Source organism: Schistocerca cancellata, unplaced genomic scaffold (assembly GCF_023864275.1).
Source record: "Schistocerca cancellata isolate TAMUIC-IGC-003103 unplaced genomic scaffold, iqSchCanc2.1 HiC_scaffold_732, whole genome shotgun sequence".
Classification (NCBI taxonomy): Eukaryota; Metazoa; Arthropoda; class Insecta; order Orthoptera; family Acrididae; genus Schistocerca; species Schistocerca cancellata.
Window position 1 is genome coordinate 2,432,427 of NW_026046743.1, and position 21,874 is coordinate 2,454,300.

Sequence of the window (21,874 nt, forward strand, 5' to 3'; positions counted from 1 at the left end):
TGTGTGACAAAAATTTCCAATTGATACGTTTATTCCTTTCTATGAAAAACGGTTGTTTACAGTCGGACAGACAGATAGATGGACAACAAAGGGATCGTTTAAGAATTTTGTTGTTACCAGTTGAAGTACGGGACCCTGAGAAAGACAGACAAAAATCTAGAAACCGTTTATTTCTTGTCACACGTGAAACTAAATTAACCTGAACAGCCAGTAGAGCTAACTTAACTATTAGGCACAATAATTAGTAACGACTTTATACTTGAAAACATTTTGGTCTACTTTGCGTTTCATAGATTTGTTGTAAGAAATAAGCAACGTCGTTGAAAAACATTTTTAAAAAAGCGGATAAAGCTGCACTACCAAGTGTGATAAATATTCTCCAATTTAAGAATTGTAATATAGGTAATGTTTTCGGTATTCGTCAGGAAAATAACATGTCAACATTTCCCTAAATGTCCAGAAGTTATATGCACACGAAATACATAAGCGAATGTTATGTACAGCAATATTGTCAGTATATGAGTAGTCAAGATTAGGAGCAGGTACGACATATTTTGCAAGCGTTATACGGATAAATGAACATGTCGAAAATAAGAGGTGTTAACGGTAGGAGATGAATGGATAAAGACAATTAATCGTACAGATTATGAATTATTGTTTGCTGACCAATAAGAGGAACCAGAATTTGTGGTGGATGTCGCTAAAGAGTATCTAGTCTAGCTAAATTCACGAAAAGCCAAAGTAACGAGATTCCAAAAACATTAAGGTGCCATCAGAATATGATAATAGGAAAATCTCTTGAAAAAAGAAAATCTATAAGAAACTTTGGAAGCTTGGTGGTTAAAATATAGTGTAATCTTTGTGGACGAAATCTGAAACAGAATATATAGGTAAAATGGCTTGTAACAGCTGATAGATTTGTTGACGTCGAAAACTATACCAATTAGCTATAGAGACAGACTTTTCATGTGGTTTGCATGGAGTGTAGTAATATGTGGTAAATAATCTTGCACAATAAAAAACGAATATGGTGACAACAAAAATTATAAGCGTAAGTAAAACATCTCTGCTGGGACGCACACTGAGGTGGCAAAACTCATGGATTAGCGATGTACACATATAGAGATGGCTGTAGCACTGCGTACACGAGATATGGGTAAAAGGCCAGTCCATTGGCGGAGCCGTCATTTGTATTCAGGTGACACCTGGGAAAAGGTTTTCGACGTGATTATGGTCACAGGAGGGGAATTAACAGACTTTGAACGCGGAATGGTAGCTGGAGCTAGACGCATGGTTCATTCCATTACGGAAATCGTTAGGGAATTCAATATTCCGAAGTCCACAGTGTTCAGAGTGTGCCGAGAGTATCTAATTTCAGCCATTACCTCACATCATTAACAACGCAGTGGCCGATGACTCGTTACCATATCGGCAGGACGGTAGACAACTGGGAAACCCTGACCTGGTACCGATGTCAGTTGGTTAGAGCTGGTGGTAGCGTTCGAGTGTTGCGCAAAGCCCACGAAGCCATGGATCGAAGTTGTCAATAAGGGAGTGTGCAAATTGGTTATGGCTGTACAATGATGTGGGACGTGTTTACATGGAATGGACCGGGTCCTCTGTTCCAACTGAACCTATCATATACTGCAAGCGGTTATGATCGGCTGCTTGGAGATCATCTGCAGCCATTCATGGAATACACGTAAGGCGCCATGTAACCGGACCACAACTGTTCACGATTGTTATGAAGAACATTCTGGACATTTCGAGCGAATGCTTTGGCCACCCAGATCGCAAGACACAATTTCCATTGAACATTTAAGGCAGATGACCGTGAGCTCAGTTAGTGCACAAAGTCCTGCACCAGCAACAATTTCGCAGTTAAGAAAAGCTATAGAGATAGCATGGCTCAGAATTTCTGCAGCGGAATTTCAACGACTTGTTGAGTAAATGTCACGTTGAGTTGTTGCACTACGGCGGTCAAGAGGACGTCCGACACGATATTAGCAGGTATCTCATGACTTCTGTCACCTCAGTGCGCATTCCAAAGAAATGGCCTACAACTGACAGTCAAAGGAAAGGCTACAGGGAGTAAACAGAAGAAGGCCTGGAATGCTATGTAAGCCTCCGACGCAGTCAAATTTCTTACCTCAACAAGAGCAATGGCGTGATTACGAATAGCTAGCCGACAATGAGGCATGGGCCACGGATAATCTGATTTGACTGGAAACTTATGTTTATATTAAAAATGAAGAAATTCCTCTTGCTGTATTTAAGGTGTCATTATTATTTTGGCAAATAGTTTCAACGTTGTAACAACGTCATCTTCAGGCCCTATAAAATATACCGTACACACAACAACCAATGTGACATCAGTGATCTATGAGTTATTATGTAAACAAATATATTATAGACATATTACATAATGGACGAATTCAATAAAATTAATTAGATTTTGGCCGTTTTCATTAAATGCAATCATTCTGGAAATTAACAATTTATGTGGTACCAATAAGTTCAAATGAAATTATATACACATGATCGTTTCATTAATGTCAACCATTAAATGAAAGGGGAGAATATATAAAAAGACCTAGGTGACAAGCCGTTACGCTTACGGGTAATAAACAGTGCTATGTCAACCATTAAATGAAAGGGGAGAATATATAAAAAGACCTAGGTGACAAGCCGTTACGCTTACGGGTAATAAACAGTGCTAAAAAGAATATGCATTGGTAATCAGACACATATCTGGTAAGATCCATTATTAAAGAATAGTAAAGGGCGGGAAAGGTACAAAGAGTTATGTTTGCATAACACTGCATCACACAAAGTGACTGTGAAACAAGTTAGTGAAACAACGTCAATCACAACGTCGCAAAACGAATAATAAGAGACTAGAAAACGAGTATGGAACCTAGTTAATGAAGGGATGTCTGTGGTGTAAAATAGGTACTAATCAATCTAAAACCTGCTCATTCAATAAAAATGTAGGTGAACATGCCACTGAAAAACCTTTTTTCAACGTCTTTGTCTCATCGACAGCAGTTAATTGGAAACACCCTTTATTCTTTATTTACTGTAGCCTGTATTTTATTTATTTAATCTACTTATTTATAAATAAATCTACATAGCAGCAAGGAAAATGTGTTTTCATTTTTGAAACACATAACTGTAAATTGCCCGTGGAGTAGTTGAACGTTTTCATAAAGCATAATAGATCGGTTTGATTTTCTACATGTTTATTTTGTTTTATTTAGAAACTAGTTTGTTAGCCAATGTAGCAGAAACTTCTAGACTATTATACATATTTAAGTGTTACTGATAAAGGGAATGAAATTATTATTGTAAATTGATTAGCACTTTGTGGAAAGGCACCCCTCTGAGTCTGAATGTGCTGTATTTGTCTATCCAATGCCCAATGAAATAAAATAAAAAATGACTGTGACTTTCTTCCATGTCTGTGTTATAATAACAATCTCTTAATCTTCACTGACGTCAATAAATGGTATGTAAGATAAAATAAATAGCTTTAGTGCACGTATCTGCAAGATGAACTCACCATATTAATCCACGAAGGCTACTCGTTCGTTAAGGTCCGATCTGTCGCGTAATGGAAAGCACAGTGAAAATCCGACGACGCTTTGCAGAGATGTGTTGGCAGATTCTCCAGGATGCTCGTCGATCGCGTCAGGCCGCACTTCTCAGTTCTGAGCTACGGTGAGCACGTAAAGATGCACAGAAAATAGTACCTACCGGCAAGTACTGTATGGGTGCCTGCTGAGATATCTCGCCTGGTTTCAAGCAACCGTCATAACGTAATTGTCATGCACTTCCTTCTTCATCACGATTCTGGCCTCACTCTGCTGGGACAATTAAGAAGCTGCTACAGCGTATTCGGTAGGAAGTTCTTCTATTTTTTTTAAAATTTTACACGTCTCGTTCCATCATAAGCTTACGTAAACGCAGTCAACAATATAACATAGGAATCAGCTTAATTTTTCAAGGAACTCCTGGACAGTGTAAAAGGAGTGCGTATCAAGAAACTCCTCAGTCTGGATTTGCAAACGCGAAGACAACTGCTAAGATTTTTGAATTTTTGTGGGAGTTTATTGAAAATGGATGCAGCAGTTTACCACACATCTTTCTGCACAAGAGACAAGGAAGTGCGACGGAAATGAAGACTGGATTTCTGCCTAGTACTAAGTGAGTGAAAGCTGCCAATTCTTGACAATAAGCTTATATTGCTAACAAGAAACGACAGTAAAGAATATACATATTTATATTAAGGGGCCAATATCAGAATACCCAGACTAATGAAGAGAGGTTGACTAGAGCTTCACGATCTTTCACCACTTATTGCCCTTACTGCCCGTTTCTGAGCCAAAGATTCCCTTTGTGAATCGGAACAGTTACCAAAAATATAAAACTGTGGACATAAGAGTATTAAAATAAGCAAAATTGACTAATTTCCGTGTCGAACGATCACTTACTTAAGATACCGTTCGAATAGTAAAAATCGCAGCATTAAGTCTTTGAAGTGTTTCATCACATGTCCCCCTCTGTGTTTCATCTCTACTCACATGAAACGCTGGCTATGAAGGCAACATCTTTACATAGACAGTGAGCTACAGAGCAGCGTATAGAATTGATGTAATGCACGATTGGAAAGTTGGTACAACGCTACGACAAATGTCATAGTTGGAGCGACGACTATGTGGAGAGGTAGTTGCAAGATGTCGGTAGCTGTTGCAAGTACAATTCTGACCTTCACCTTGGCTTCCACTTCGCGACCCACCGGATCTTTAATAAAGAAAGAGCCTACTAGATTTTCTTGTTTTTATATTTTCTTCTGTGTTTTCAGCTCTCATTCGTTGCAATCGCAATTTTGTAAAAGCCTTTATCGTGATTATTACGAGATTATATTTTCATTTCTCTTGCACAGGGATACTACTGAATGAATTTGGTCAGGAACATGTTCACTGTGACGAATAAAAGTTCATAGCGCACCCACAGGTGTCCGAACGTGGTGTCCTTTAAAATTCCAAAACTCTCAAAAGTGGAAATAACGCAGGACAAGCTGTGAGAGCAGGGTATCAAAGTGTAGCACAGTTGCAGTCACAGTCTTACCAATGCAGTTCCTCGGTCCCTCCCCAAAGGGAAGATAGGCGTTCCGGTTGATGTTGGCCCTGTTCCGCTCGTTGAACCTCTCCGGGTCGAACTTGTCGGGCTGTGGGAAGTACCGGGGGTCGCTGTGGAGGCCGCACACCGGAATGAAGACCCTGGTGCCGGGTTCGATGACCGCTCCGGACCCCGGCAGCTTGTACGGCACCTCGCACACGCGGTCCAGGAACGGCACCGGCGGGTACATGCGCAGCGTCTCTGCAACGAAGTCGAGGAGCTTACTCAGAGCCACACAGTAGTTTTCCAAGCAGGTAGACATGAACTTACTGATGCAATCACATCGGGACTTTCCATTCCGCTCCTTCGTCACATTTTGTTCACCAGACTGTCACCACCCGTACGTCTAATGGTAAAAGAGAGGTGGAAGAGTGCTCAGTTCTCACCCAATCGTCTTTGTCTCCAGCCGAAAGGAAATTCTTGAGAGGATATAAGGGAATCGCCTGTGAAGAAATACCCAGATTTCCTTGAACCCCTGTTGTTAAGTCACACACGTGTACTCAGCCTTTTTTTTCCCTTTATTGTATTTCGACTCCCCCCCCCCAAGGTGGCGGGCTGGCAGCAGCTTATTACGCTGCTCTGCAGCCTACAGACTTTTTAAAATGTAAGGAGAAGAAACAATAAAAGCAGGCGATAAAACGGGGACTTAAACTTTAAAACGGCGGAAAATTGGGGAAAGTTAAAACATAAAGCAAAGGGTTGGCAAAGCGACTAAAAATACACAGGATGTAGACAAGTAACATACTAGACAGGCAATTAAAAAACATGGCGACAGTCTGGTTTCTTTGCAAAAACAGACATAATGTCTTATGGGATAACAGCAATCAGTGATTTTTTAATGTTTCTTAAAATCCGTCTTGATTGCAAATTTTTTTTTTATTCATATGACCGGTTTCGGTTCTTTCAGAACCATCTTCAGATCTGATATTTCAGTTACAGGAGTAACCCGTCCAAATCTAGCAACTTTCACATGCTATGCATGCATGTGACGTAGCATGTGCAAGTTGCTAGATTTGGAGGGTTACTCCTGTAACTGAAATATTAGATCTGAAGATGGTTCTGAAAGAACCGAAACCGGTCATATGAATAAAAAAAAAATGCAGTCAAGACGGATTTTAAGTAACATTGGTTTCTGTTCGCAAGAAATATAAAATCACATCCAGCGACAGTATGACGGCCATTCGCAACACTTCGGAAAAGACACACAACACTGAACACTCACTGTAAACACTGCACTAAATATCCACAAAGAGGACACACCATAGCCTAGGGCAGATGGTGGGGGGGGGGGGAACCTTGGACAGATGAGGGGGAAAACAAGGAGGGAGGAGAGGAAAAACGAAAGGGGGGAAACCAAAGGAGGGAGTGTACTCATAAGGGGGGGAGGGGCAGGGCAGACGTGAGAGGGAATGGGAAAATGCAGAGGAGGGAAATGCAAAAGGATTCGGGAGAGAGAAGGGGGGCAGAGAGAGGGTAGGTGGGGAAAAAAGAGGATGGAAGGAAGGAAAAGGGAGTCCAAGAAAAGGATGGAGGAAAGGAGGGGGGGGGTGAGGATCAGAGTTGAATGGAGGGATAAATGGAGGGAGAGAGGGCATCATACAGGAGGGGGAGTTGATGGAAGCCACCTTGGAAAAGGAGATGAAGGGTGTAGAGATGGAGGGTAGGGGGGACACAACAGTGAAGACATGGCAGGGGGCAGGGATGGGAGAGGAGAGGAGCAACCAGGGGGTGAGAGGGATCAAGGCGGCGGGAGGTGTAGAGGATGCGGATATGTTTGAGGAACAGGAGCAGATGGGGGGAAGGAACGAGATCATAGAGGATCCGCATGGGGGACGGGAGGCGTATACGGAAGGCGAGGCAGAGTGCATGACGCTCAAGGATCTGGAGGGACTTATAGAATTTGGGGCGGGGGGTGGCAGATATCAAGGCGGGACTGGCATAACAGAGGATGGGATGGATTAAGGATTTGTAGGTGTGGAGGATGGTAGAGGGGTGCAACCCCCATGTCCGGCCAGAGAGGAGTTCGAGGAGTCGGAGGCTGTTGTGGGCTTTGGATTGGATGGAGCGGAGATGAGGGATCCAGGTGAGGTGACGGTCAATGGTGAGGCCCAAGTAGGTGAGGGTGGGGGTGGTGTACTCAGCAAAAGCTAATGCTAGTACCTGGTCTGCTGATAGAACACCAATAAGAGAACTGGCCGTTACAACTGATATTCTTCCACAGCGAGGCTGCTTTTGAAAGGCTCCCTCACAAGTTAATTTGGAAATATACAGGGTGGTCCATTGATCGTGACAGGGCCAAAGGTCTCACGAAATAAGCGTCAAACGAAGAAACTACAAAGAACGAAACTTGTCTAGCTTGAAGGGGGAAACCAGATGGCGCTATTGTTGGCCCGCTAGATGGCGCTGCCATAGATCAAATGGATATCAACTGCGTTTTTTAAATACGAACCCTCATTTTTATTACATATTCGTGTAGTACGTAAAGAAATATCAATGTTTTAGTTGGACCACTTTCTTCGCTTTGTGACAGATGGCGCTGTAATAGTCACAAACATATGGCTCACAATTTTAGACGAACACGTGGTAGCAGGTATGATTTATAAATTAAAATACAGAACTTAGGTACGTTTGAACTGTATAAATGTAATGTCTCCTTCTCTACAGATAACAGTTTAAAGAGAAATTTTGTACATTCAGTAGAGATCGCCGGCGATTGATTTTCCAATTCAGGGGTTTACAAACTAACCTGTAACAACTGTCCTTCATATTATATTGGTCGAACAGGCAGAGCTGTGAAAACAAGATATAAAGAACACCTATTAGGTAAGAAAGGAACGAATATTCACAAATCTACTTTTCCTGAACACCTCCCGATAGCCAGTCATACGCCAAAACATTTAGAAGACATTGTTGTCCTATACAGAGAAGACAAAGGGCACAGATTAGATCTGTGGCAACAGTTACAAATGTTCAAACATCTTGAGCTCAAGGATGGTAATATACTGAACGACCAGTTGAACCTTGCTTGTAGACAATTTTTCGAAGCCTTTAAACCTGTACTGTTTACGGTATAACATTAATGCTGGTAACCTTAGTGGTTTATTTCCTCAGGAAGCTATGATGCACCTTCAGTGCTTTAGGCTTACTACCCTTTATGTAATGATGGTTATGTGACGATGTATGTTTGCTACCACATCGGTCCTTATGTGATTTTACCTGGCTCTAAAATTTTTGTTTTTCCTGTGACTGTGTACTAACAGGATCGTGTACTAGTGTTCGTAATTCTTTCTTGACAAGAGCCATTATTGTCAATTTTAAAGTTCTGACATGTATACCGTTCGTGGGCTTCACTAATATAGTAATGTATTTTTTTTTATATATTTTGGCTGTATGTACCACTGGGTGTAAGTTTCTCGGCGTAAGCGCCACCTGCCTTTTTTGATGTATAACGACATTATTTGGACCAATGCTCCCATACTGTTATAGCGGGAGTGTTAATTTCCTTCCTTTTTTTATTGTTACTCTACCTAAGGACGTTATTAATATTGATAATTTACACGTTGCCTTCGTACGCCAATTGGCACATGTTTCTCGGCACGAGCGCCACCTGCCCTGCTTTCAGAGTAACTACACTCGCCGATTACACTCAGTCGGTTGTGAGCCCTGCAAGATCCATGAGCTATTTTATATTAACGCCACAAATCCTAATTCTAGGGCTATATTTTATTTTTGACACATGGATCTATGTCGACAATTGTAAAAACGGCGATGGTACATTAGTCCTTACTAATGTAAAATTCGAAGTACCAGTCGTCGTTCTCATACTTCTGTAATGCAAGAGCTGTCTAATCTGTCTTAAAATTTATTCTTGGCTCCTCTGTTATGCCAGTCCTGCCTGGATATCTGCCCCAACCCCCCCAAAATTCTATAAGTCCCTCCAGATCCTTGAGCGTCATGCACTCCGCCTCGCCTTCCGTATCCGCCTCCCGTCCCCCACGCGGATCCTCTATGATCTCATTCCTCGAACATATCCGCATACTCTACACCTCCCGCCGTCTTGAACCCCCTCACCCCCTGGTTGCTCCTCTCCTCTCCCATCCCCGCCCCTTGCCACGTCTTCACCGTTGTGTCCCCCCTACCCTCCATCTCTACACCCTCCATCTACTTTCCCAAGGTGGCTTCCGTCAACTCCCCCTCCCGGACGATGCCCTCTCTCCCTCCATTTATCCTTCCTATCAACTCTGATCCTCACTCCCCCTCCTTTCCTCTGTCCTTTCCCTGGGCTCCCTCTTCCCCCCCTTCCGTCCTGTTTTCTCCCCACTAAACCTCTCCCTACCTCCCTTCTCCCCCCCAAGTCCTTTTGTATTTCCCTCCTCTGCCTACCCCACTCCCTGTCGCGTCTGCCCCCCACCCCTCTTATGGGTCCTCATCCTCCATCAGCTCCTTTCCCGGTTTCCCCCATCGCTTTTACTCTCCTTTTCCCCCTTTTTTGTTTTCCCATCTTCTGTCCAGTTTCCCCCCACCTGCTCTCGACTGTGGTATGTCACATTTGCCAACTTTTTAGTGCAGTGCTCCAGTGACTATTCAGTTTGTCTTTCTCGTGTTGCGAACAGAAACCATGCTGTCGCTAGGTGTGAATTTTATGTCTTCTGCGAACAGAATCCAGACTGTCGCCGTGTTTTTTAATTGCCTGTATATTGTTTTCCCTGTCTGCTTCGTATGTATTTTATTAGCATCATCATCCCTCTCTTGTTTGTTTTAAGTTCCACGATTTCTTTTCGCCATGTTACTCTTTAAGTCTCCGATTTTATCGCCTGTTTTTCATTATTTATTCTCTTGAACTTTCTCGCAAAATCTGTAGGCTGAAGAGCGGCATACTAGGCTGCTGCCAGCCCCCCCCCCCCCTTCGGGGGGAACTGAAATTCAATAAAGAAAAAAGAAAAAAAAAATTCTTGACTTATAAGTTTCTTAATTTTGTAATGTAAGCTATGATGTTCATTACCCGTAGGTTGTTACCTTCTGAAGAAGACAAATTTATGTTTGTCGAAACCTCAGTAAAGAATTTTTTTATCCATTGAAACTGGTCGGCTGTTTATAATTTTATTAAAAAAGTTGTAGAAGCCGATCTCCGAGAAGATCAGGTTCTATTCCGGAGAAATGTTGGTACACGCGAGGCAAGACTAAACCTATCATTTATCTAAGAAGCTAGTTAAACGATAGGCAAACGAACGTTTGTAGTATTGGTATACTTGGAGAAAGATTCTGACAATGTTGACTGGAGACACTCCTTGAAATTCTGAAGGCAGCAGCGGTAAAATATAGGAAGCGAAAGGCTGTTTATAGCCTGTACGGAAAATAAGACGGCAATTATAAGTGCCGAAGGCCATGAAAGGCAAGCAGTGTTTGCGACGGCAGTGAGACAGTGTTGTAGCTTTTTCCGGATGTAATAATCTGTACATGTAGCCAGAGGAAACCCAAGATAATTTGCGTCAAGAAATTAAAGCTCAGAGAAAAGATATAAAAATTTAAAGTTTGCCGACGACACTGTATTTCTGCCGCCAATACCAAAGGATTTGGAAGACGAGTTGAATGGAATGGATAGTGTCCTTAAAGAAGGATATGAAACATCAACAAAAGTAAAAGGAGAGAAATGGAACGTTGTGAAATTACATGAGGCGATATTGAGGAAATATGATAAGGGGACGAAACACTAAAAGTAGTAGCTGAGTATTGCTATTTGGTCAGTAAATTAAGTGATGATGAGTCTGAAGAAGGGAAGATATATAATGTAGATTGTCAGCGGCAAGAAAAGATTTTCTGTAGGGGAGAAATTTGTTAACATCGGATATAGACTTACGTGTTGGGACGTGTTTTCTGAAGGTGACTGGATAGGCTAAAAATGGGTGAATTACTGCTAGAGATTAATGATACACTCCTGGAAATTGAAATAAGAACACCGTGAATTCATTGTCCCAGGAAGGGGAAACTTTATTGACACATTCCTGGGGTCAGATACATCGCATGATCACACTGACAGAACCACAGGCACATAGACACAGGCAACAGAGCATGCACAATGTCGGCAGTAGTACAGTGTATATCCACCTTTCGCAGCAATGCAGGCTGCTATTCTCCCATGGAGACGATCGAAGAGATGCTGGATGTAGTCCTGTGGAACGGCTTGTCATGCCATTTCCACCTGGCGCCTCAGTTGGACCAGCTTTCGTGCTGGACGTGCAGACCGCGTGAGACGACGCTTCATCCAGTCTCAAACATGCTCAATGGGGGACAGATCCGGAGATCTTGCTGGCCAGGGTAGTTGACTTACACCTTCTAGAGCACGTTGGGTGGCACGGGATACATGCGGACGTGCATTGTCCTGTTGGAACAGCAAGTTCCCTTGCCGGTCTAGTAATGGTAGAACGATGGGTTCGATGACGGTTTGGATGTACCGTGCACTATTCAGTGTCCCCTCGACGATCACCAGTGGTGTATGGCCAGTGTAGGAGATCGCTCCCCACACCATGATGCCGGGTGTTGGCCCTGTGTGCCTCGGTCGTATGCAGTCCTGATTGTGGCGCTCACCTGCACGGCGCCAAACACGCATACGACCATCATTGGCACCAAGGCAGAAGCGACTCTCATCGCTGAAGACGACACGTCTCCATTCGTCCCTCCATTCACGCCTGTCGCGACACCACTGGAGGCGGGCTGCACGATGTTGGGGCGTGAGCGGAAGACGGCCTAACGGTGTGCGGGACCGTAGCCCAGCTTCATGGAGACGGTTGCGAATGGTCCTCGCCGATACCCCAGGGGCAACAGTGTCCCTAATTTGCTGGGAAGTGGCGGTGCGGTCCCCTACGGCACTGCGTAGGATCCTACGGTCTTGGCGTGCATCCGTGCGTCGCTGCGGTCCGGTCCCAGGTCGACGGGCACGTGCACCTTCCGCCGACCACTGGCGACAACATCGATGTACTGTGGAGACCTCACGCCCCACGTGTTGAGCAATTCGGCGGTACGTCCACCCGGCCTCCCGCATGCCCACTATACGCCCTCGCTCAAAGTCCGTCAACTGCACATACGGTTCACGTCCACGCTGTCGCGGCATGCTACCAGTGTTAAAGACTGCGATGGAGCTCCGTATGCCACGGCAAACTGGCTGACACTGACGGCGGCGGTGCACAAATGCTGCGCAGCTAGCGCCATTCGACGGCCAACACCGCGGTTCCTGGTGCGTCCGCTGTGCCGTGCGTGTGATCATTGCTTGTACAGCCCTCTCGCAGTGTCCGGAGCAAGTATGGTGGGTCTGACACACCGGTGTCAATGTGTTCTTTTTTCCATTTCCAGGAGTGTATTTGTGCGAGAGTGTAGCTTTGTATGTAGTGGAACTTTGACGATAAAGAGGTCAGACAAGAAGGGAATTGAAGTGTGGTGCTACAGATTAATACTGAAAATTAGATCAACTAAACAAATGTGGAGATAATGAACAGAATTTTCCAGAAAAGTGTGACATAACTTGACTATAGGAAGGGAATGTTTGATAGGATACAATCTCATATATCAAGGGGGTTAGTAATTTAGCGTTGAAGGGGAGTGTGCTGGGTAAAAACTGTAGAGAGAGACCAAGAGATGAACGCAGTAAGCAAGTAAAAACGGATGTAGGTTGTAGTAGTAACTGGTAGATGAAGAGGCTTGAATGTAATACAGCGCTTGTGTGTATGTATCGAGGACATAAATCCAATCTCACTGATTTTATTCAGTAACGTAGCTGTTAAAGGAAAAATAAACAGAATAAGTTATTACTGTTAATTTTCTTTTAGTACGGCTTTCTGTAGCTAGTCTGATTAGTGATGGGAACAGTCCTGTAGCGAACACCTAACAGCCACTTTACAGCAACACTGTTCACAGAGATCATTTCATCTCGAATACTGAGATAGGTTTCCTCAAGTGACACACAACTTTAAGAATGGTCTGGGTTCTTTGTTTAGCTACGAGATGTCGTGAGGTTTGAAGGTCCCTGCAATTGAACCGCCAAGTTCTGTTAAGATCATTTCCTTAGGTGTGGTGTTATGCGCCATATAAAAACAGAAGAAACTTGATAGCTTCTGCGTATTGGGTGAGTGGAGACGCACCCGCCACGACCTGGTCGAGGTAGGTCATGTCCTGGATGGCGTCATAGGTGATGGCGCCGCCGTGCTTGCGCACGACCGCGTCCACCTCCGCCCTCACTCGCTCCTGGACGTCCTGGTGCAGCGCCAGCTCGTGAAGGCAGAAACTCATCGTCGTAGACGACGTCTCGAAGCCGGCCGAGAAGAATACGAAGCACTGCGCCGTCATCAGCTCGTGCGTGATTTCTGCAAAAAAAAAAAAAATACGTCTATATCTCGCCAGGACAACTTCAGCTGAGTGGATTCGTGAATTACAGATCGAGAGGCGCGAAAGAATACACGTTTGGCTGTCACAGGAACTATGCGTGAAGCTCTAGCTGACTGTCTAACAAAATATTACTGAAAAATGTTTCGCAAAACCCAAAGCAATTGTAATGATGAGTAAAGACTACGTAAGGTAGTTTGCAGACTCATAGGTACTAAAGGAACTGAAACTGGTGACACCACTACAGAAACGGAAATGGTAAACATTGTTTTCAAGTATCATTTACAAAGATCAATCCAAAATACTGCCACAATTTAATTTTTGCTCTACTGCCATTATGAACGGCATACTATAGACGTCTGTACACTGGATTCTACACTACTGGCATTAAAATTGCCACACCAAGAAGAAATGCAGATCATAAACGGGTATTCACCGGACAAATTGAAACGGAACTTGTTATACCGTTCCAATGTTTTATTAAATTGCTAGCACGCAGAAATTATTAGCAATAGTTTCTTCTCTTGCAGGTAATACCTCAGCTGGTATCCAATGGAGAGAATGGACTAAACAGTGTTATTTATTGAATTTTTTTCTGTTGTGACCAGGTTTCCCATTTTCCTTTCCTTTCCTTTGTGCGCCCTGGATGGTATAAATGAGTGAGTGTGTGAACTAGCAGAAAGCTTTAGGTACAGATTGTAACACTGCATGAATGGTCGTTCTGGGGTAGGGTAGTACCAACCCTCCAAGCGTGAACAAGTTTAGCAGAGACCAAGTTTGCAGGTCAGGGCAAAGATGACACGTAGGCGCGCGTATTGGCTCTGTCAGGTTGGCGCGCCACCCCCACCACGTTTGTACGCGGAACGGTTAGGCGAATTCGGTTGGAAGAGCACTTGTTCCTGGGTCGTGGTGCTGGACAGACATGGAGACGCAGCTCTCGTTTTGGTAATGTTAACACAGGTATTAGATTGTCTGAAATCTGCTCTGTAATGAAGTCCAGATGTTGGAATCAGGTGCGAAATTACCACTGAACCCCATAAGGGAATTGATTTTCTTAATTTACTCGAATTTCAGTAGACCTTGAGTTAGTGCGTTGTCCAGGCAACGCACCATGTGCCATAAGCTAACAGTCACGTTATTGCTCTGTGCTTAACGAAAATTCACTCATTCAATGTATTTTAATGTGCTCTTCCATTTACAGTAATATTTTGGGGATTTTTATTTGTTTTCCATATGTTTTCTTTGTGAACTTGCTTTCGCGCCACGTGGTCGGTTGGAGCAAACACCGCATTGATAAATTGTAGTTTCGGTCTGAAAGTATATTGTACACGATGAATAATCATACGATAGAGAGCGAGTGTAAAATAGGGAAGGAATAATCGTGTGTGTCCATATTTTTCTGGGTTTCTGTTGGCTACTGAAACTTGGCCATGTGGGTTGAACAGCATTGAAGTGATGTTTCTTGTGCACCCCATAACGATTTGATTTGTTGGCGATGTGGTGCGTTAAGTAAAATACTCGTGCCACTAGGAAAAGTATCGGATTTTAATGCCCACTGATTTGGTAAAGATTTGCGAAATACTCTTCCACCCTGACCTAGTTTTGCTTGTAGTGTCTTTGCGGAACTTGTTCTGAGTAATCTATAGCAACTGAATGTAATAAACGTGGGTTTAGGTATACTTGTGCGGTTGTATAAAATTACATTGAAGCCATGTCTGTGCACCTCTGTCCCATTCCATAATTACGTGGCGAAACTGAACCATGTTAACTAGAGACCGGTTTTGATGATGTACATTGCAAGAGAAACACGACTAGTTGGTGAAATACCATCGGTACAGAATAAATATAAATTAATCTCTACCCTCGCCTGATTATTTACTCCGCCCATCATAAAGAGTAGGTGGCAGTTAGTACCACAGTCAAATTATGGGTCATGAAAGCAAATAAAAACTATATACTGCCTATTAAGCCCTGTATAGGTGCCTTCTGTAGTGATTAAAAAAATTGCCTTTTCCGTTGCGTTCAAATTTTTACCGGTTCGTTAAAACCTTCCGCTAGAAATTATTAATACCCATCAATAACTCGCAGGGGCCAGTAATTTCGTGGACCACACGAATTTAAGAAACCATTTACTACAGACTGTAGCTTGCAGGAGCCGTAGGACATGTCAAAGGGACGGTAATCTACCTACTTAGGTAGGTTTTACCACCACCACTACTGGAAGGTTACGTTGCAAAATATACTATACTAGAACTGACATGTGACTACATTTTCACGCAATTTGGGTGCATACATCCCGAAAAATCAGTACCCAGAACAACCACCTCTGGGCGTAATAACGGCCTTGATACGCTTGGGCATTGAGTCAAACAGAGCTTCGATGGCGTGTACAGGTACAGCTTCAACACGATACCACCGTTCATCAGGAGGAGTGACTGACGTATTGTGACGAGCCAGTTACTCGGCCACCATTGACCAGACGTTTTCAGTTGGTGAGAGATCTGCAGAATGTGCTAGCCAAGGGGATAGTCGAACGTTTTCTGTATCCAGAAAGGCCCGTACAGGACCTGCAACATGCGGTCGTGCATTATCCTGCTGAAATGTAGGGTTTCGCAGGGATCGAATGAAGGGTAGAGCCACGGGTCGTAACACATCTGAAATGTAATGTCCACTGTTCAAAGTGCCGTCAATGTGAACAAGAAGTGACCGAGACGTGTAACCACTGGCACCCCATACCATCACGCTGGGTGATACGCAAGTATGGCGATGACGAATACACGCTTCCAATGTGCGTTCACCGCGATGTCGCCAAACACGGATGCGACCATCATGATGCTGTAAACAGAACAGGGATTCATCCGAAAAAATGACGTTTTGCCATTCGTGCACCCAGGTTCGCCATCGAGTACACGATCGCAGGCGCTCCTGTCTGTGATGAAGCGTCAAGGGTTACCGCAGCCATGGTCTCCGAGCTGTTAGTCCATGCTGCTGCAAACGTCGTCGAACTGTTCGTGCAGATGGTTGTTATCTTGCAAACGTCCCCATCTGTTGACTGAGGGATCGAGACGTGACTGCACGATCCGTTGCAGCCATGTGGAGAAGATGCCTGTCATCTCGACTGCTAGTGATACGAGGCCGTTGGGATCCATCACGGTGTTCCGTATTACCCTCCTGAACCCACCGATTCCATATTCTGGTAACAGTCATTGGATCTCGAGCAACGCGAGCAGCAATGTCGCAATACGATAAACCGCAATCGCCATAGGCTACAAAAAGTCGGAAACGTGATGGTACGCATTTCTCGTCCTTACACGAGGCATCACAACAACATTTCACCAGGCAACTCCGGCAACTGCTGTTTGTGTATGAGAAATCGATTGGAAACTTTACTCATGTGAGCACGTTATAGGTGTCGCCACCGGCGCCAACCTTGTGTGAATGCTCTGAAGAGCTAATCATTTTCATATCACAGCATCTTCTTCCTGTCGGTTAAATTTCGCGTCTGTAGCACGTCATCTTCGTAATGTAGCAATTTTAATGGCCAGTAGTGTACCATCAAGATATCACGTTTTGGTGCAGCATCATACTGTACCGTATGGTTAACATGCTGTACTATCCATTCTGAAAACTGTGTTGGGATACGAGGTCGTATTATACAAGACTTAAGGATGGAACATGGGAAGGGGTGCCTTTCTCCCTCACATCGACAAGTTGTACAGCTCACCTATACATGCTTTAATCTTTGTACTTGTTACAACCTTACAGCAAGCGCAGCAAGTTTGTGGTTACTTCTCGCGTGGGACAGCTTTCACTCTCTAGTAGTTCACATGGTCAACATGTCCTACCTAGAGTACTTAACATCTCTTCACTTCGTTCGAGGAAGCTGAGTCTAACTGACCAACATTTTGGTTTGTGGACATTACTGGAAAATTTGAACAATCCTGTTACTGAAATTAGTAGAGTAAATTATATGGCAAATGTCACATTCCTTATCAAGAGAAATATACTTACGCCCATTACATCATCGTTTGGTGACAGTATTATGTTGATTGAAATGTATAATATGGTGGAATGTCACAATGACCATCAAAATATATTTTAAATCCTATTCACCAATCAATATTGCATCATATCCAGAAAATCTGCAAGCTATAAGTGCCCTAAGCTTTATATTATAACATACGTCGAATGTCTTGTAGGGTGGTTTGTGAGGCTGTTAAACTAGAGACTCCACAAGGAATGGATACGTATTTTTTGACTCCTTTAAATGACTGGAATGATTCCATTCTAATAAGAGGTATTCAAAGTAATGGAAAAAGCAGTGAGCTGTCTTACTTGTTCAATGATATCTATAGATACCAATTGTTCATTTTTTTTACGCTGAATATCGATAAAAATGCTGTCAAGTCTGATCTCTAATGTTGGGTCACTAACGCATTTAACAGTGAAACTGTCATACATAATTTTTGATCATACACATCAATATCTTTTGAAAAATTCTTGCTGAGATTTGATGTTACTAAGAATATTTGATAGGGTAAACCTTGAGTTCTTTCAGATTATCTATCTTCAACCTTTATCACATGTTTCGTTAAACCTATAGGTTGCATACCCAGTATATACAGTTCTCCTAGGTAGACTTGCATTCTTCAGTGACATTATTATTTTCTTGATCATGATGATCCTCTTGTTCTTCTTATTCTATAATATCTCTGCGTTTTGCTTTCATAGATACATTATTTAATTTGGCTTCAATGTCTTTGCTAATTCATCTTCTTCATCTCATTTATCTTCCACTTATTATTACCCTCCTCCATTCTAAATAGTCGTACGTCTTCACTCAAATTCTCTAGAAGTTGAGGAGTGGATTTAAAGCCATTTTCTAGCACAGACTCAGTTTGAAATTACTTTCCCGTCCAATTAATTAAATTGTGGGGGTATGAGATTATATGGTGTTGTCTTTTGTGTTATTTAAGAATACTTTGTACAGTATTATGGGTGATCTGTTGGTGGACGTATGTACGTATTGCTTGTAAAAATGTATCCTTACACATTGAATAACAGTGTGAATTAAATTGAAAAATGTTCTTCATTGTTTTTGCTTCTATCAGCTTTTCTATACTTGAAGACACTTACGGTCAATGTACAAGTGCTTATTTCTCCTTTTGTTCACGTTTGCAGGTGACACAAGCGTAACACACTACACACGTTCTTGCTTGTGCAGAAGTACTAACTGCTTTCAGTAGATAAAGTAGATACCTTTCTTCTTTCACTCATTACAAAGTAGGTTTCAGTTGCACAGAACATGGAGACATGAGCTGTAGTCCTGCACACACCGAAAGTCGGTTCTCTTATGAGTCATGTGTCTTACTATCAAGTGTACGGTTATACCAGGTGAAGCTTACATCTGAATGGCAAGTGTTTTTCTCTATAATTTAAGATGCATCTGACCGTTAGTTTATGTAAATGTACAGACCATATAATACACTCCTGGAAATTGAAATAAGAACACCGTGAATTCATTGTCCCAGGAAGGGGAAACTTCATTGACACATTCCTGGGGTCAGATACATCACATGATCACACTGACAGAAACACAGGCACATAGACACAGGCAACAGAGCATGCACAATGTCGGCACTAGTACAGTGTATATCCACCTTTCGCAGCAATGCAGGCTGCTATTCTCCCATGGAGACGATCGTAGAGATGCTGGATGTAGTCCTGTGGAACGGCTTGCCATGCCATTTCCACCTGGCGCCTCAGTTGGACCAGCGTTCGTGCTGGACGTGCAGACCGCGTGAGACGACGCTTCATCCAGTCCCAAACATGCTCAATGGGGGACAGATCCGGAGATCTTGCTGGCCAGGGTAGTTGACTTACACCTTCTAGAGCACGTTGGGTGGCACGGGATACATGCGGACGTGCATTGTCCTGTTGGAACAGCAAGTTCCCTTGCCGGTCTAGGAATGGTAGAACGATGGGTTCGATGACGGTTTGGATGTACCGTGCACTATTCAGTGTCCCCTCGACGATCACCAGTGGTGTACGGCCAGTGTAGGAGATCGCTCCCCACACCATGATGCCGGGTGTTGGCCCTGTGTGCCTCGGTCGTATGCAGTCCTGATTGTGGCGCTCACCTGCACGGCGCCAAACACGCATACGACCATCATTGGCACCAAGGCAGAAGCGACTCTCATCGCTGAAGACGACACGTCTCCATTCGTCCCTCCATTTACGCCTGTCGCGACACCACTGGAGGCGGGCTGCACGATGTTGGGGCGTGAGCGGAAGACTGCCTAACGGTGTGCGGGACCGTAGCCCAGCTTCATGGAGACGGTTGCGAATGGTCCTCGCCGATACCCCAGGAGCAACAGTGTCCCTAATTTGCTGGGAAGTGGCGGTGCGGTCCCCTACGGCACTGCGTAGGATCCTACGGTCTTGGCGTGCATCCGTGCGTCGCTGCGGTCCGGTCCCAGGTCGACGGGCACTTGCACCTTCCGCCGACCACTGGCGACAACATCGATGTACTGTGGAGACCTCACGCCCCACGTGTTGAGCAATTCGGCGGTACGTCCACCCGGCCTCCCGCATGCCCACTATACGCCCTCGCTCAAAGTCCGTCAACTGCACATACGGTTCACGTCCACGCTGTCGCGGCATGCTACCAGTGTTAAAGACTGCGATGGAGCTCCGTATGCCACGGCAAAGTGGCTGACACTGACGGCGGCGGTGCACAAATGCTGCGCAGCTAGCGCCATTCGACGGCCAACACCGCGGTTCCTGGTGTGTCCGCTGTGCCGTGCGTGTGATCATTGCGTGTACAGCCCTCTCGCAGTGTCTGGAGCAAGTATGGTGGGTCTGACATACCGGTGTCAATGTGTTCTTTTTTCCATTTCCAGGAGTGTAGGACAGGATGGTGTATGAACTGACTCACAACTGGTGAAAGCTACAAAGGATTTCACAGCCCGTAGGACAATAAAGGAATTACAGTCACTGCTTGGGACCAGTAATTTTTCTAGGAAGTTTATTAGAAAATTTGCATATGCACCACGAGTCTTTACACATCTTTTAAGAGATGGAGCAAAATTTTACTGGACTATACATTGTGCAGCCTTTGAGCGGTTAATAGTTTGACTGATCGCTAGTACTGTTTTCACTCTTCATGACTATCAGTAACAGTTTATATTGGCGTTGAAATGAGTAAACATGCTCTCACTTATGTATTGAGAGCAAAGGTAGTTGAGAAAGAACGTCCAGAGCTAGTGAAAAGGAAATAATTGTGCCAATTTTTGGCACTTTTGTTGTTATCCTTATGGGCGACGTTTTAAGGTAATATTGGTTCATGGATTACTGAAATGGATTCAGTGACTAAAAGATGGAATTAGACGTTTGCCTTTCTGGGATTTACGACTAAGTGAATTTCAGTTTAAGGTTCTACCTCTTAAAGATAAATCTCATAGTAACACTGATCGACTTTGCAAGAAAATATATGCCGCAGAATGTATTGGGTTAACTGCAGAGGAATGGCAAAGAGCCAGAACACTGATCGTGATTGTCAGCCGTTCGCGAGGTAAGTACATTTCAGTTCTGGTGAAGGAACGATGCACAAGCAGACGAGATACGGTCACCAAACAGCTCTGCCGTAATGTATTTGAGCAGGATCAGAATTCTGTTTCGGCCCGGCATAGTGAACGACGATCCACAGGGTGCTGGATTTTAGAAAGTTATTCATGGCAGACGAGGAAACAAGATGTAGAGCATTATGTAAAAAACTCCACTGTAACTGAAGATGCGCATTATAACAGTGTGTCTATATCAACAAGTTGTACTACTCATCTAATACATATTAAAGCTGAGAAAATATAAATGGGGAAATTGCTGAACGCCAAAATGAAGTTACAAGTGGGGAATAAACCATACATTAATTTGTTCTTGAAATGTTCTAGAAAGAACTGTTAAGGTGCCACACAGTAGCAACAAGTGCTTCCAAAAACAGCAGTTTTATGCTTTTATTGCACTTTGAATGTGTAATGTGGGACTAATGAAATGTGATTATTCATTTGAAAAATTATTTAGAGTGCAGCTTCTTATTTTATCTAAAAATTAGTCATGAGAACTCTTTCAGTTCTCATGACTAATTTTTAGATAAAATAAGTGAATGTACCTCTGAAACCTGAATTTTAGTGTTTGTATTAGAAAGAAGTTAGCCAAGAACATACAGATATAGAGTCCAGTCATTAACAATTTGTGGAATTGAGTATTAGGCCCAGTTGAGGGTAGTTTCATCCGAATCTGAACAGAAGAACTACATATGCGG

The 21,874-nt window shown here is 43.6% G+C and overlaps 1 protein-coding gene across 2 annotated transcripts in view; it reads right to left on the reverse strand.

Moving 5' to 3' along the window:
• Window positions 1–21,874, reverse strand: part of LOC126141629 (cytochrome P450 6a2-like) — a 263,266-nt gene that overhangs the window by 16,306 nt on the left and 225,086 nt on the right. For both annotated transcript variants that reach the window (XM_049915265.1, XM_049915266.1), the window contains 2 exons: window positions 13,314–13,535; window positions 5,131–5,382 (listed from right to left, as the gene is read on the reverse strand). In XM_049915265.1, coding sequence (XP_049771222.1) covers window positions 5,131–5,382; window positions 13,314–13,535 — 474 coding nt within the window. The remainder of the gene's footprint in view (window positions 1–5,130; window positions 5,383–13,313; window positions 13,536–21,874) is intronic.